Source organism: Bicyclus anynana, chromosome 7 (assembly GCF_947172395.1).
Source record: "Bicyclus anynana chromosome 7, ilBicAnyn1.1, whole genome shotgun sequence".
In the NCBI taxonomy this organism is placed as follows: domain Eukaryota; kingdom Metazoa; phylum Arthropoda; class Insecta; order Lepidoptera; family Nymphalidae; genus Bicyclus; species Bicyclus anynana.
This window is the reverse complement of record NC_069089.1, coordinates 16,777,890-16,794,921: the sequence shown is the minus strand read 5'-3', so window position 1 is coordinate 16,794,921 and position 17,032 is coordinate 16,777,890. Positions and strand designations below refer to the sequence as shown.

General features: G+C 36.2%; 1 protein-coding gene across 2 annotated transcripts in view; it reads left to right on the top strand.

Moving 5' to 3' along the window:
- Positions 1-17,032, top strand: part of LOC112044095 (glutamate receptor-interacting protein 2) — a 336,756-nt gene that overhangs the window by 292,549 nt on the left and 27,175 nt on the right. For both annotated transcript variants that reach the window (XM_052882351.1, XM_024079836.2), the window contains one exon: positions 15,677-15,886. In XM_052882351.1, coding sequence (XP_052738311.1) covers positions 15,677-15,886 — 210 coding nt within the window. The remainder of the gene's footprint in view (positions 1-15,676; positions 15,887-17,032) is intronic.

The following is a 17,032-nucleotide window of genomic DNA, read 5'->3' as shown; positions in this document are numbered from 1 at the left end:
GGCGGTACGTCTTTGCCGGTAGGGTGGTAACTAGCCACGGCTGAAAGCCAACCACCAGCCAGACCTGGACCAATGAAAAAAATCTCAATCGGCCCAGCCGGGGATCGAACCCAGGACCTCCGTCTTGTAATTCCACCGCGCACACCAGTGTGCCACGGAGGTCGTCAAACGTTGTTGATGCTACTTCAAAATAAATTATGTAAGGATATTTCATCATCATCATGATCGTCTTTACTAGCTGGATAAAACCACAAACTTACAAATTTAGCAATTTCAAGCGAGTGAGAAGAAAACTAAATAAATTGTAGCAACCCTATACCTCGAATTGAGTCGTGATAGACTTTTTAATTATTAATGTTTTTAGAAGAAAGCAAAGCTCAGTATTACAGTGCCCGATCCAGGACTCGAACCCTGAGTCACATAGTTAGCCATTGGACTAACGAAGCAGTTCTAAACGTTTCATTTCGAGTTGTACACTTAGGCAATGCAAAGAGAATAAATTCTCAAGTGAGCACTTGTAAGTCAAGTTAGTGAATCACTCGCTACCGACGCCGGGACGTGTGCTATCTTTAATTCAGCAGCTCACACTCCTGGAGCGAACGATAGGTGAGCTTAAGGAGATTACGCGAACACTGGCAAATCGATACTGCCAGTTAAAAAGAAAATTTGGATACATTTCTTATCAATGTCGAGTCAGTCGAGTCTTGAAGGGATCGCTATGCGTTTCCAATGACCCTGTATACAGGGTATTCCGTAAATATTACAACATATAATAAATTATCAAGGCCTACTAAAATAACGCAAAATATGTTAGCCGAAATTTTGCGGTTTTTAAGTTATATTGATTTTTGTACAAAATACAAAATATCCTACCTTCAGTGCAGTTTCGTCGTACCATGTGCTGAAAAATTACTTAGGCGTTGATTTTATACTTTCTAATTATTTTTAAATAGTTATTTCAGCCAAGGAAACTTTGGTTTTTTTTTTCCACAAAGTGAGTTTTTTCCAAAAAACGGGCCCAATTATATATTTTTTTATGTTTAACGATTTTTATTGCAAGTAGTTTTATTTTGTAGTTTGGACTTATTTAACTATTTACTTTCTTTTCTTATGTTATTTGTGGATTTTATTTCCTTTTCTCTATTACTTCTGTATGATTGTTCCTATGATTTTTATTATTAAGTTTCTTCATTAGGTAGCTTATTAGCTCGTTTCTTACATGTTCATTGTTTCTTATTATCTACGAGGTAGCCTGTTGTCAATTTTTTGTATTTTTTTTTGTATCCGTAGTATTGTATTATTTGTGGTGTACAATAAAGTGTATTTTCTTTCAATCGGCTCATTACAATTACTATTTTTTGCTAACATCACGCAACATTGCTCTGTTTTGGCTTTGTGAAATACCAGACGGACATAAGTCTTAATATACTTACATTAATTTTAAGTTTTCAATTTTGATTTTTACCACTATCTAGTAACAATAAATAAATTAGGCTCAGTTTATGTAATTACCTGACGTTTCAAAAGTGCTTGTTGAGTCTAATTGAAATAAATGAATTTCGACTTAAACTTTGACTTGTTGGCGGAGGTAAACTGTATTGTATAACTTGGCAACATCATAAACTACATGCCGGCCGGCATAAATAAATGCCCCCCGGCCCGCGCGGGCCGGGGGGCATTTATTTATTTATTTGGACCACCAACAAAATTATATGAACACATCAAAAATATTTTACAAATAAGGGTAGCATAACACATATAATTTTACTTATAGGTAGCCACAGCATGCAAAAAGTATAGGTCGTACGAATAATAGGAATTAAAATTGACAAATAGAAAGAAAAAAACAAAATATAAATTTGAATTTACACATTTTAACAAAAACCAAAAGAAAAAATTTAAACGAGAACTTAAAAATTATAAGTGGAGAGAGAATCACATATTTATGAGATGAAGAATGATTATGAGAGAATTATAATTATACATTTTACAAATGAATTATGTATTAGAATGCTGAAACACAGCATAAGTGTTTACAGTAAAAATAACAGTATAATGGTTAGGAAATTATACTTTGCACTCTTTACGCAATGAACACTGGGTTCTCATACTTAGTGCTAATCTTGTTCATCTGAGAGACTCGAATTTACGTTGGAAAATTCTGTATCTTCACTCACTTTATGTTTCCCGCTAATGTTATTCATTGATTCTGTCGAGTGACTAAAAGCAAAAGCACTAAGTCATTCGAGAAATTTGAATATTCGTAAGCAAAACGAATATAGAATTTTGAAACTAAGCGCTCTCCTAGTGACGTCAGTCCACTGGCCTGTCACTTCCTATCGCCCTACATACAGACAACAGCTAACTGCATTCAATTCATCAACTATTTAACCCCTCCAGCCAAGAGAACCTCTGTTAGGAGGAGAGTGAGGTTTCAGGGGTTCTTAACTGCTCTGTATATCTGTCAGTGGCACCGCATCCCATAAACGGATGAACCAATTTGTCATTAGTAATAATCATGCAAAAGATTAAATTAGTTTTCTAAGATTCTCATACTAAAAGTCTCAAGAGTTCGTCTATCGCAGACGGACACACAGATTGACATAACAAAACTATAAGATATTTTTAGAATTTGGTTTCTTATTCAAGGATCATGATCATTGATCATGAAACCAAACCCTTAAAAGGCCATAATACCATAACAGATAAAACATAATAAATATTAGCAATAACATTTGTAAGTGTTTTTCAAATAGTATATTATGATGGAACTATAAAAAAAGGCACTGTATAAATATATTTGTGAGTTTTCTTCGAAAATAGCGTATTGTGATTTTACTGGTAAGTCCCCTGGGTGTTTCTAATATCAGTCCCTCCGCTAGACTCTTTTGTCGAGAAAAAATACTACAGGGTATTTTTTGTTAATATTTGTTGAAAATTAATAAATATAATTCTTCTACGAAATAAAATTCGGCAACACCCTAGGCCCGTCTAAGCGGATTTAAAGTGCTTTTGTAAGCATAATAAAATATTAAGTTGAGAATTATGTAAAAACAATAAGCTCTGATGGATTTATGAACGTTTTTTTGTAAACACTTTTTATTTACTTTTTTTTTGTATACAATTTTTATGTAAAAAATAATTTCGCTTTTAATTTTACCAAATAGACATAAATATTGAGCTTTTAGAGACAAAAGTTTAAAGACGGTGAGGTGAGGATTACGAAATATCGTATGAAAATCGGCTTCATAGGATTTTTTAAGTTTAACGCATTTAAAAAAAAATAGTCAGATCTCACATATTTGTTTTGTGGGAATTTGTTTTTCTCTGGATATTTATGTACTATGAGATGTCAACGTTATGCATACGTATAAATCAAATAGGATCGTCTATCTTTTCTTTTGACATTTTCTCGGCGGTTTGATTGCTGTCGGATTTCCGGAATCTACCGAGAACGAATCACCGGTGGGCAGTAGCTTAAAGATTTTTTTATTATCATCTTTTAATGTAGGTACCAGCGTAGTGCTGTTTAAAAATACTGTGATCGATGTTCAGTTTGGATCAATAATAACGAATTTATATATTTTTTTTATTTGCACGTATTTCTGGTTGTTTACCTTAACATTTTTTTTTATTTGTTTAAAACAATAGATATTCCCATTCCTCCAACTAGTCGGGAAAGACTGTGCTAGGAGTGGGTACGACAATAGACCAACGGGGTGATTATTGAACCACCACCCCTCGGTGATGAGTCCAACCGCTCTTACCGATGAGCTATTGAGGCTTTTAGACGTGTATCGATCGATTTTGTAAAAAAAACATTATTTTTATATTTTTGGAAATATCATGTTTCCACCTTAAAAGTATAAAAACTTATTTATTTAATCATAAAATCCACAAATGTCTTCTTCATTTTAATTTTGTCCAACGTAATTGACCACAACTGCTAACTGTATTTGCATTTAAAAGTAACCAAATGGTGATAAATAAGAGTTAAACGCTTTAAAGTCGATCAGCTTAAATTGTAAATGCTCTCTTAGAAAGAACATTGGCTAAGTGGATTCCTTGAATTAAAGATAGTTCACGTTCCGTTGAAGGTTAGCGCAGACTTCAGACAAGACAAGGTTTACGTTATCTAAATATTTTTAAAATTATTAAAAATTAAAATCAATAAGAAACTAATAATAAAAAAAATGTGAGCCGTCACGGGACACCTGGCAAATGTGAAACATCGACATTATTTTGTAAAAGTTAAACAACACTGTATACACTGCGGAGTATATAGTATAGGTATCCGAGCTAAGTGTAGCGAGAGAGATGGCTTAACGCCGGATCGAGTGGAAGAGAATCGCACAAGCGATTGCGCATGGCGACGCGTCGCCACACTGTACACACTACTGCATATAGACTATATATATACTATTATACTATTATATTAGTGTCGTCACGCCAGAAATTGGTTTTACGTGCGGCTATAGATGTTTCACATCAATATTTTTTATTTTAACTACCACTATCATTAGGTACAGGTCATATTACAGAAAAGGAGACATGCAGCTTTGACCTACCACGCTGTTGCCGATTGGCGGGGTTAGGGTTATAATGTTAGACTGCAATAAATAAACCCGAGCCTGATGATCTAACAGGCCCCGCAAATTCCCAACTCGAGACAGAATATTTACGGAAAATTACTTAGTATTTTAGAACTCATTCATTAGACTTCATTCTAAAGTAACCACTGGCAAACTAGCAAGGCAGTTATACTCATACTCGACTAATGGGCGTTCGCCCTTAGACTTCCATAATCGGTCCTGTTGCAAAATCCGGATATTTATAGACGTACCAACTAACTAAACAACCCCCATGCCAAGTTTTTACGGCAAACGGTATTCGATATTTCGTGATGATAACATAACATAATATTTACACATAATAGGTACTTATAACAGCTTTATAGGCTGATAATTCAACGAATTTTGTATTTAATTTGTGTTGTAAATATTAAACAAGTGAACTTTGGCGCAATTAAATCGAGTAATTACGATAATGAGCGGTAACTTTGTTAATTACGAATGTTTTTATTTACTCGCGCGAAATGTGAAATTTGCTGGGATATTTACACGTATCTCACAATACTTTAAATCCTGATCTTTTTCAAGTTTCCCATTGGACATAAATGCGGAAAGGTTTTTAGATGATAACGTTCTTTATTAACCGACATGAAAAAAGTAGGAGCGGATTCGACGCGTATGTTTTATTTTTTATTCAATTTTGTTACCGCATAACTACGTCATTTCTTAACAAATTTTAAAAAATCTTTTTTTGTTTGAAAGAGTATGCTTTTAGATTGGTGTCATTTAATTTTCATGAAAATTGGTTGAGTGGTTTTGTGTTAAAATGAAAATAACGAAATGGCCCGTACTGTGACGCTTTAGGGCCATTTCGTTATTTTCATTCTGTAAATCCTAAAAGTTTAGGATTTAATCGGCTTTAGTTAATGCATCACCGTGTTGGCACCGCCTTCAAAGTGATTAGAATGTAGCACATACGATGTTATTTTTCGCTTTTTAGTTTATTTGTGCGATTTTTAAGTCGGTTCAATTTTTTTGTTAAAAATAGTTTATAGCAGAGCTTATCTAAGATAGTACTACTATTTTTATTTTATTCAATGACAAATTACCCTTGACTGAAATCTCACCTGATGAAAAATTAAAATGCAGAATTTTTCAAATCGGACCAGTAGTTCCTGAGATTAGCGCGTTCAACCAAACAAACAAACAAACTCTTCAGCTTTATATATTAGTATAGATGTAGATAACGTAAAAAGTACGGTATTGCTTGAATATGAAATAAATGAAATGAAAATTAAATGCTCTCACTGGAGAAATTACTTGAAAAGCGAAGTTTCATGGAACTTTTTAGTTTAACCGCAGATAAACCCAGTAGAGAAAAAAAAAATGTGTATTCACCAAGACAGTCTTACGACTGTAAGAATAAAATAGTGTTTCTAAATTGTTCTGTAGATTCGAAAACGTGCTTGGCTCTAATGCATTCTGGTATAGAACTGCGATCGGCGTTAGACAATCCACTTTCGCCTCCTTTGTTCTGTTTCATTTACAATTTATCGAAAATCTATCAACCCATCCAGTACCCACCTACGTACCCACTTAGTCGTATTTACTTATGACGTTATATAATACTATCACTAACAGACGCCTGGAAATCCCTTATACATGCCCGCGACTTCGTCCACTCTTAGACCTCCTTAATCCGACTCTTTTGCCAAATCCTTTCTTAGCAAATACCTACATATTACAAACTGCCTCCCTGCCAATTTCATCATTGTACGTACAGTCAACAAATATTAAAGAAAACCTGCCGACCCGCCTTAAAATAGTGTGATAGGTCTACGCTCCATCTACGCTATGCTACGTATAGGATTATCACTTTTTCTTTATCTTGTTAGACCCGGTTATGAAGCCGAAGCTCTCAGTCTTATTTTTAAGGGCCCGCTAATAAATACGTATTAATTATCATCATAATATTCTTCTCCTTCGTTTTCCTTCGGAATTACATCCCTATGTCGGTCTTGGACTCTTTCCTTTTTCACTCTCTCCATTTTTATCTTTTCTTTAAAATATTTCCTTTACAGCTAATTTTCCCATTTTTCATACAATCTAGCGATCTTCTTTTAGGTCTTCCTTTAATCTTTTTACTTGTGTCTCCATTTTATCATAATTTGAGGTATTTAGCATCATATCTACGCCTTTCACTAGATTTTCCAATTTGTAGTTCTTTCTGTGGCGATAGCTTCCATTTGTACTTCTTAGTGTACTTATTATCATAATATTATGCATCGATATTCTCACTACAATACACATGCACGATATAGATGTGAAATTGCGACTTGAATCGAAGTAAAAAGGGAACAATACAATCAACAACTGATACTGGCTTTATCGTTCCATTTTTAAAATTCGCATTTCACCATAGAAACGAAGACCATAGATGCTAAATGATTCAATAGATACGTGACAAAAGCTCAATCGTAGCTACTACTAATACAGCTACGACTGGTTCCATATGATAGATATGCTATACTGCAATCAATGCATCAACTGGGTATCGTTTCAAATGCAAATGCGGTTGTGACCTGAATATTTTAAGATGTGTGTCAGATAGTAGCGTCAGAGCTCGTGGGAAATTTCGAGGCTGTACTTTACAACACTTTGACACACATTTTAAGAACTTTTATATGTATAGTCTGCGCTATACAATTGCCTTGTTGATCCAGATCCTTTTGATTATCCTACCAGCTTTTGATTAACCTGCTTCAAGTACAGGGTTGAGCTACGAAGTATTGAGTCTTCTTTATTTCAAAAAAAATTCGGAAGCAGTATGGATTTGGAAACTTGTTTGTACTCTTGTCTCACCACCGAGGTATTAGAAATAGAGTTTTCGATTTAGTACAATTTTTATGTAAAGTGTCTACTTAAAAACTGTGTTAACGCCACAGATATCTGTTCTATAGTGATATATTGGCCCTATAGTTAACAATTGAAGACAAAAGTCTTCGAACAGTGCGTGTTGAGACTTTGTCGAACAAGTTGAGACTTTGTCGCTAACTATGGCTCTCACACAGCGGGCGATGGAACAAGCTATGCTAGGAGTATCTTTGCGTGATCGAATCTGAAATGAGGAGACCCGGAGAAGAACTAAACTCACCGGCATAGCGCAACGTGTCGCGAAGCTGAAGTGGCAATGGACGGGGGCACATGGTTCGAAGAGTCGATGGACGTTGGGATCCCAAGGTGCTGAATGGCGACCCCGCACTAGAAATCGCAGTGTTGGTCGACGATTCGCAGATTCGCTGGCTGCAGGCGGCTCAGGATCGTGATGTTTGGAAATCAAACAAAAGGCTTATATTCTGTAGTGGATGTCCATCGGCTGATATGATGATAATGATGATAACTCAAAATGTGCTGATAAATGACGATGAAATGACCACTTATGTAAAATATCGACAGCTCTTCGACTATAACGTTTGTTGTGTAAATCAGGCTGCATCGGGAAGAGATAGAACCTATTATGTCATTCATGAGTCATTGTAATTTGTGCTCAATAGAAATGTGAGCCAGTGAGTTTCTTTTCCATTCGAAAGAAATACAATTGTTAAGACGAATCGATATCTAAGAAAAAAGGCTCTTCTATCTGATACAAAGCAAAAATAACTGATCAGAATCTTGGACTTGTAGTCAATTTTTTTTTTATTTGTCAAAAATTCAATTGTTTTTATTTTTTACGAATAGACTATTTAACATATTGCTAGTTTATTTAACCTTCACTTAGTATTCGAATTGTTGTAGACAGATGAACACGTAGGAATGTACAATGTTGGTATACTTTAATAGGATTATGATACTAAAATAACGGCTGGTTTCACCAGCACCACCTTCTAACGAGTGTCTGATAGCAAATTCTCAAAATTTCGGCTTATTGCTTGTCGATGGACGTCCACAGCTAGCTAGATTTCGACCGTCCTGACCCGTTGGAATTCAGCGACTTCCTGTAACCCGCTTGATGTCGTCGGTCCACTTTGTATGAGATTTTCCCATGTAGGATTGCCATGCCAGTTGGCCCTCATATCCTTTGGCTCATAGAACTATTTGTCCCGCCTCTATCTAACAATGTATAATAATGATAATTACTTAATTATTAGAACAAACTAAAATTGAAACGCGTTACTAATATACACAATACGTGGAATAATGAAATTACGATCACAGCTCGCGGGCCATATGGCCTGTTAGCGAGCAAATGGCCTATTAGCGCTCATTTAGCGCTAATATCGGTCGGCAGCGTAACTCCGCTGTTTGCTGACATTCGTTGTTATTAGCCGAGTTTCCCATAGCGATTATTATATCGTGGTTAAGTTAAGTATCGTTTGAATATGTCGAGAATGTTTCGCTAATCTTCTTATATTAGGTAATTTACCTACGTATCCGTTTTTATTTATTTATTTATCCTTTTTATTTACCCCTTTACTCTTTTCTTCTTCTCTTCTTTTGTCATTCTTTTTCTCTCTCTCTCATTGTAAGTGACAATGCTTGCAATCTAAGATGGAAGCGGGCTAACTTGTTAGGAGGAGGATGAAAATCCACACCCTTTTCGGTTTCTACACGACATCGTAACTGAACGCTATATCGCTTGGCGGTACGTCTTTGTCGGTAGGGTGGAAGCCTCCCACCAGCAGACCTGGACCAATAGAGAAAATCTCAATCGGCCCAGCCGGGGATCGAACCTAAGGCCTCCGATTTATATATCGCGCATGCCACTGCGCCACGGAGGCTGTCAAAACCAGTTATGTACGTCTGACACTTTTTTGTTTATAATTCCACCTGCACAGAGGACTGTCTTTATGGTTCAACTTATAAACATAGGTTTGATCAAATGCTGTGATGTTTTAAAAATATACGTCCATAATTATTATCTGAGACCAATAACTGAATATTTTGAATTGTGTTTAAAATTAAATGGGCACTAGATTCCATGATTTCTCTTACATAATTTCTTCTTTAACTCAGGTACTATTTGTAAGTAATACTTTTTTAACAATTTCGTCGTATTTGGTTCATTTTAAAGCATTTAAGAAGGAAAACTGCAATATTGAGGCAACATTTTATTCTCAGGCCCAGTTTGTGGTCGCAACGGCTTTATGCATCGTTCGACAAAGCTATTTGGTACACATCCAAAGCTGGCTCAGAATGTAACAGCCTCGTAATATTAGCGATTGCGTCCAATACAATAAGCATTGGACGGTATGCAGGGGCAATTGATCGCCGTAAATCGGCGTGTAAACATAACGTTATTTGGTGCACGTCCAAAGCGTGCTCACGACGTAATGGTCTCGCAATAACCGTGATTCGGTCGAGTATAACAAGCAATGTATGACATGTAATGGCATTTCAACGTGTATCGATTTGTGGAGAATGTTTTACATTTCGGATATCCGTTTTCAATTCGTTACTCGATAATGGTTTCAATTTTAAATTTGGCTCGACTTTAAAAGTAATATGAACATGAGAATTTACTCTCATATTGTAGGTATGTCCTATTCGTATTACACTTTGTTCGGCTACCATACTAAGAAATTCAGTCCGCATTAGTAGGGAATCTGATTTTTCAAATGCGGTATAATATACATAAATAAATTAAAATATTAAATACCCAACTATTAGTAGATTTAGGGTATTAATTAATCGCAGCCGAAGCGTAGGTACCTACCGAAGCAAAGAAGATTAGCGTCAATTCAAAAATTGAAGCTTTGAGATTGAATTTTGAGAGAGATTGAAAAATTGATCTGAAACCAAATCCAGACACACAGCATAGTAGCACAGTAAGTAGGTGTATATGACCAATTATGTCGTTTCTATGTGTTCGTAAATATTTTAATTATAGTGCCTAATCTTGGTAGATACAGTATTCAACAACTTGACGGTAGTTACGAAAAAGCTGGAATACAAGCGACCGGCCAGTCAATGTACCTACGACACGGGCGAAGCTCGTAAGCAGTATTTCGAATGCATTCAACTGAAAAGCGGAGACCATGCGAGGTAATGCGATTCGTCACTTCTTATACTTCTCGTATTAATTTGATTTAATCTTGGTGTGCACAATTTAGCATACTTGTACCGACTCGTAAATCTATGACCTAATCCATAAAGAGCGAATTCGCCGCGATTCTCTCGCGCGTATTACGCGAGACCGTTGCGTCCACAAGGGGCGTACCAACGCGCGAACTTTGAGGAGGAATTCAGTACAAAACATGGAGTTGACCGTGCACTCGCTCTAGAATTCACGCGTTAACTGGACGCAACAAGGCGTCCCTAGTATCTCGACTCACGCGCAATACGCGCGAATCACGCGCGAGTCGAGAGTCTGGCGTAGTGTAGTATTTTTCGGGAATTCGTGCGATGCTTGTGGACGCGATGTATTAATGTCTAGTACTTCGACAACGCCCGTATGAATTTGTGCGATACTATTCGCGACGAATTCGCCCTTTCTGGACAAGGTCTATGATAGCAACTATTATTGAGGCCGTGGCCGTGGCCGCCCAGTGCAAGTAAGTGTCTGTGCCAAGCCATTGTCAAGGTTTCATCTTCTGACTTCTAGGCAGGTCTGCGCTATCGAAATGTGGTTTGCTCGTGGTTTGGTCGATTACCCTCATTTCGTTGATGAAAATCATCCCTAGAGGAAAGAAAACTATAGAATTCCCTAACCAGTCCAAAGTTCTATTCCCGTGGGAAAATTCCATTATCGTTCGCAAATCAACCTAAACAAAACGGGTATTTAATAAAACAAAGAATGCTTGTGTTATATTAATTGAACTCACTTGTACTCAAGATATTATGTAATTAAGAAGCTTTTACTCTGTCTTGTTAATTTGACGAAAATACCAAATGTCTCTCTCAGTTGACGAAATTTCCTTCGTATTTTTCGCAGATTCTAATAAAACCTGTCTAGACGTGTACGAAATTTAAGGCTGAGCGAAATATTTCAGCAATTTGTTTTGCCCCGAAAATTTTCCACTGAATTATAATTACTTTTTAAGTACTACTTTGTTGGAACAGCTACATAAATATAAGAAGATTGGAAATGTCACATCTTTAGAAACCGAAAAGGATTTTTTATTTTATTTTTATAAAAAAGAACTAGCGCTCGGTGAGACTCCGTTCGCGTGAAATTTGGTTTTTAAAAATCCCGCGTTAACCATGGATTTTATGGGATGAAAAGTAGCCTAAATTCAGCCAGTTCCATTTTATTGGACTCTATTTCAAATTTTATCCTTATGGTTTTTCAGTTTAGCCATTAACAGACAAACAGACTTACTTTTACTTTTATTATATTAGTACGGAAGTATAAGGTGAAGGGTTGTATTGAGCTCCATTCTATTTATTGATTTAAAACTACGATATCAAAAACAAACAAACATGTCAAAAAACACCTTTTTACGTCGGCGGTGACCACGTGACATTATTTTTGCAATGATAAGTTTTTATATTCCTTTTTATAAGTCGATTAACAACTCAATATGAAAAATCAAAAGTAAAACAAAGTGTCATCATAGAAATTCTTGGACTTAGAACTAAGTCGAGCTATTGACCTGGATAGAATGAGCACACCTAAATAATAAATATTTATATACCCTCTCATGAGCTTCCTGATTATTCAAAACAAAGGGGTAACAATATATAGGCTGAATAAATAAAGTTGTTTGCCTCCATAAAAACATGAATATGTGATGGCTATGCAAAACGGCACGTCTTCTAGGACCCTCATCAAACCCTTGCGCGAAATGAAACTTGACTGTACGACACGATAATAAATAGATATTAGTATCAATAACGTAATGTGTTTATCTGTATCTATTTTCTTCTTCTTCTTCTTCTGATAATGCCTTCTTCTTCTTATGATAATCCTATCAGAGGTCAGCAATCATTAAGGCTAATTTCACTTTGTTCACTGCTGCCCGAAAGAGTGATCTGGTACACATACAATATTTCTTTTGTAAATAGATCTTAAAATGTTTCCCTTATATGCATCTTTGTAATTATGTAATACTAGCGGACCCGGTCAAGCTTCGCTTTGACTTTAGTGCACTTCTTCCATACCCTTACATACCCTACTCCAACCCTACACCTACCCTACTTGTACCCACCCCTACCCTATCCCTACCCATACCCTACACCTACCCCTACCGTACCCCTCCCTACCCCTACCCTACCCCTATCCTACCCCTACCCTACCCCTACCCTACCCCTACCCTACCCTACCCCTACCCTACCCCTACACTACCCTACGTTGAAATTTTTCCTGAATTTTCTTTGCTATAAACCTCACGGAGCCCGAGAACTTTCCAACGAATGCAAAATCGTGGAAATCGGTTAGTTCGTTCTGGAGTTATAGCGTCAGGAAGGAAAACCCGACTTATTTTTATATAGTAGATTATGTAATAGGCAAGTTTTGCGTATTTTAAAATGCAAGGATAGATAAAGGTGTGTTACATGGATATTCCAAACTATTTGAATTACTTTGTATGAAAACATAAAAAGTTTTTATTCTTTAGTTAAAAAAAAATATTAGTTATGTAGGTCGTCTTCTATATGTGGACTTGTCAACAACTTGAAGTTATGGGAAATACTCCCGAGCATCCTGTATATAATACATTCATTTGGTATGGCTAAAATGGGTATAACTTGGAAAGATTTGTGAGCTTTGAAAATGAGAAAACTTTGACTTTGAGGTGCTGATTCGAATTTTCATTTTGCCACCTCGTATTTTTGCCACTCGCCGCGCCATTGGTAGGTACTTACTAAATGACGTACCGTACGTAAATTATAATGAACTAGCCGACGCTCCGCGTTCCACCCGCGTAGTTCGCGTTCCCATGAGAATACGGAGACAAAATATAGCCTATGACACTCACAAATAACGTGGCTTTCGTAAAGAAAAGAAAAACGTAAAAGAATTTTCAAAGTTGTTTTAGTAGGTAGATCTAGAGATTACTCCATACAACACCAAAGACTACCTCTTTATAATAATAGTAGGTGTAGGTAATAAAATACCGGGGCGACAAAATCATGTACATACATAAAATTTTAATAAAAAAAATTCAACCGACTTCCAACTCAAAAATTAACTTAAATTTAAAAGCAAAAAATAACTTCTTGTATATGTGCTACCTTCTGATTAGTTTGAACGCGATGCCAAGCCAATGATGTTTTAATTAAACCCGTTTAAACTACAAAATTTCTGTGGTTCTTTCAGAAACAGCTTTAATTAAAACACATCACTGGATTGGCACCGCCTTCAAACTGATAATTAGTAATACTTAATTTAGAAATATACCCATTTTCAAAATTCCTGGAAAACTTTCCAGGCAAATATACAAGATGATTGGATTAATAATATTCTTTGAAAAACGACAATTTAAAGTGAGAACATTCCTAATTTTATAAAAGCTGAATGTTTGTCTGTCCATGTCCCTGCCACATTACTAAGTATCTCACAAAGATATTTCCTGTCCGAAAAAAAAGGCAACTATAATTTTGATTATTGTGGCTAGATTTGTTGTGATGTGGGCAGGATTGGGCAGGTGAATTCTAACTTTGGTGGTCAAATTATTTGCACATTTCTTAATTACTAAACTAGAAACTAAAATTAAAAAGCATTTAGTTTCTCGTCTTATATTTTTTTTTATTGTGAAACAATATATACAATATATATATAAACAATAACTTAAGCTGAATTATCCTAATAACTATGCAAATCTTGCCCACGTTGAATGGTGGCAAGAATAATGCATTTCCCCGCTGGACAGCCTGATCCTTCATCACCAGATCAGCCAGTGGTGAAATAAAATTCTTCTTATAATTTAGTTTAAAACTGTTTTTTAAAGTAATCAAGAAATGTTCTCCTAGATTCATAAAGAAAATAACAATCTCTACGATAACTCGAAATTGTTCTTTTACTCTCTGCATTACCTTAAAGTTAAAAACAGCGTAAAATACAGTTTAAATTAAGGCGATACGGGCACAAAGTACAATTTTATGTCTTATTTCTTATTTACGGCCAATCGTAATTCTTTTATGAAGCACATTTATTACATTGTGAACGGTTGATCTAGTTTCTTTTACGATTTATTTAACAAAAATGTCCCGTTACTTTAATTAAATAAAACATTTCGACTCAATTTTAGTAGGGTATGTACTATGACGCAAATACTAAGATATAGCCTATTTTAAATTCAAATTCAAAATTCATTTATTTCAAGTAGGCATAGTTTACAAGCACTTTTAAAACGTCAACTTTGTAAAGACACTACCATCGGATCGGAAGGCAGGTTCTGCTGAGAAGAGCCGCGAAGAAACTCAACAGTTGCTCTTTTGAAGAAAAAAAACATACATTATTACAATAATTTATAATAGTTAACATCATTAAAATTTCTTTTAGTTTTACTTCTTGTGTGAAGATAATCCAATGGCCTTCAAGCATGTTTATCAATATGGAACTCATCAATTGTGTAGTAACCTCGATTAAGTAAATGTTTAACGGTTTACTACAGGGCCAGGCCTCTCTCATTATAGAAGAAGGGAAATGTAACTCAGACCAACCACGCTGCTCCTATGCGAGTTGGTACAATATAACGCATTGAATCCGAAAAAAAATTGTTTGTAAACCAGACTTCTCAGAAGCTCGGTCATACATATTTCTATGATTTTAAAGTTTATTGAGTGCACAAAGTAATTTGAGAATTTGCATAGTATTAACTTAATAAATAATTGAGAAGGGTTAGCAAACAAAGACATTCCCTTCTCAAACTTTACTAGAGACTGAGAGACTTGATTTTTCAGACATTTTAAAAGTGCTGCCTTAATGAATTTAATTTCATTTGACATGCGTAGCGAGTGTTTTTTGGCGTATTTTGCTATGAATACACGACGATACGCCCCCTTTTTTAGCTACGGCCGAAGCTTTCAATTTAGAAAACCTTAATCGAACCCAGGACCTCCGTCTTGTTAATCCACCGCGCATACCACTGCGCCACGGAGGCCGTCAAATTGCAAAGTAGTCGTGTTCATTTGAATGAACTAAATATAAACTTGTTTGCCCACAGGTCGTTCCGAGCCAGGAGTAGTGCCTTCAATAGTGGGCTTCACCAAAGAGTCCGTGGCCCACGAGTCGGACCGCCTGGCGCCGGGGGACCGTATCTGCAGTGTCAACGGCATCTCCACCGCGCGGCTCACCAATGAGGAGGTGCTGCGACTGCTTGACAATGTCGAGGAACGAGCGTCTTTGGAAGTGGAGTATTACATGCCTAATTATGGTTAGTAATTACTTAAAATATTACGAACTAGCGGACGCCCGCGACTTCGTCCGCGTGGAATTCAGTTTTTCACAAATCCCGCGGGAACCATGGATTTTTCTGGGATGAAAGTAACCATGTGTTAATCCTGAGTAAAATCTGTTTCCATTTCTAATTTCGACCAAATTCTGTAGCAGCAGCCTAAAGCGTTTATTCTTTGCCCCCCCCTCCAACATAATTTTTTTTAAAATGGTATTTTTATAAGTTTGACTGTTAGACTTCACCCATACGAAGACACTTGGAGAACTATTCTATAACGATGTTTTGTTTATCACGCAAGTGCTAGTTTTCATTTTATGTCTATTTTCTCATTCTATACCTTCCATCTTAGACACGCATCTTGCATCACTACACTATCACGCGTCGAAAAGATATTTCATTGAAAAAACTTGATAAAAGGAAACGTACAAAAATCCCACAACAAGCTGGAGACCGCCAACAAAGTCTCAAAATAAAACGCATTAACTTGTGTGTAACATGTCTGTTTGTGCGGCTTTTGGGTTTGGTAACTTTTTGACAGGATGTTAGGGTTTTACTCCGTGAATTTTGTTTGCTTACTTCCCTTTATTTTTCTGCGGTCCTGTGGCATTGTGTTCCGCAGACGTTCTGTAGGATGCGGGCTTTGTTGACAAGTTTTACGTTGCTAACATGATTACTATCGTATGTTAGAATAGATACAAAAACTTTGTATGTTATTTAAGTCTATGATCTATCATCATTATCAGCCTGTTTTAAAGACTTACTACAGGACAAGACCTCCCTCCTTATCTATACTAATTATTATAAAGCTGAAGAGTTTGTTTGAACGCGCTAATCTCAGGAACTACTAGTCCGATTCGAAAAATTCTTTCACTGTTAGATAGCCCATTTATCGAGGAAGGCTATAGACTATATATTATCCCCGTATTCTTGTGGGAACGGGAACCACGCAGATGAAACATGCGAAGTCAGCTAGTAGATAATACGTAGCTTAGCTTAAAACCACTACACTGCTCTGATGTGTGTGGTCGGGGCGATAGTGTTATACATACTTAATTATAATTATAAATATATTTAACGATCACTTTCGTCCGATGTTAATGATAGTGTCTCAAACCGACGGCGTAA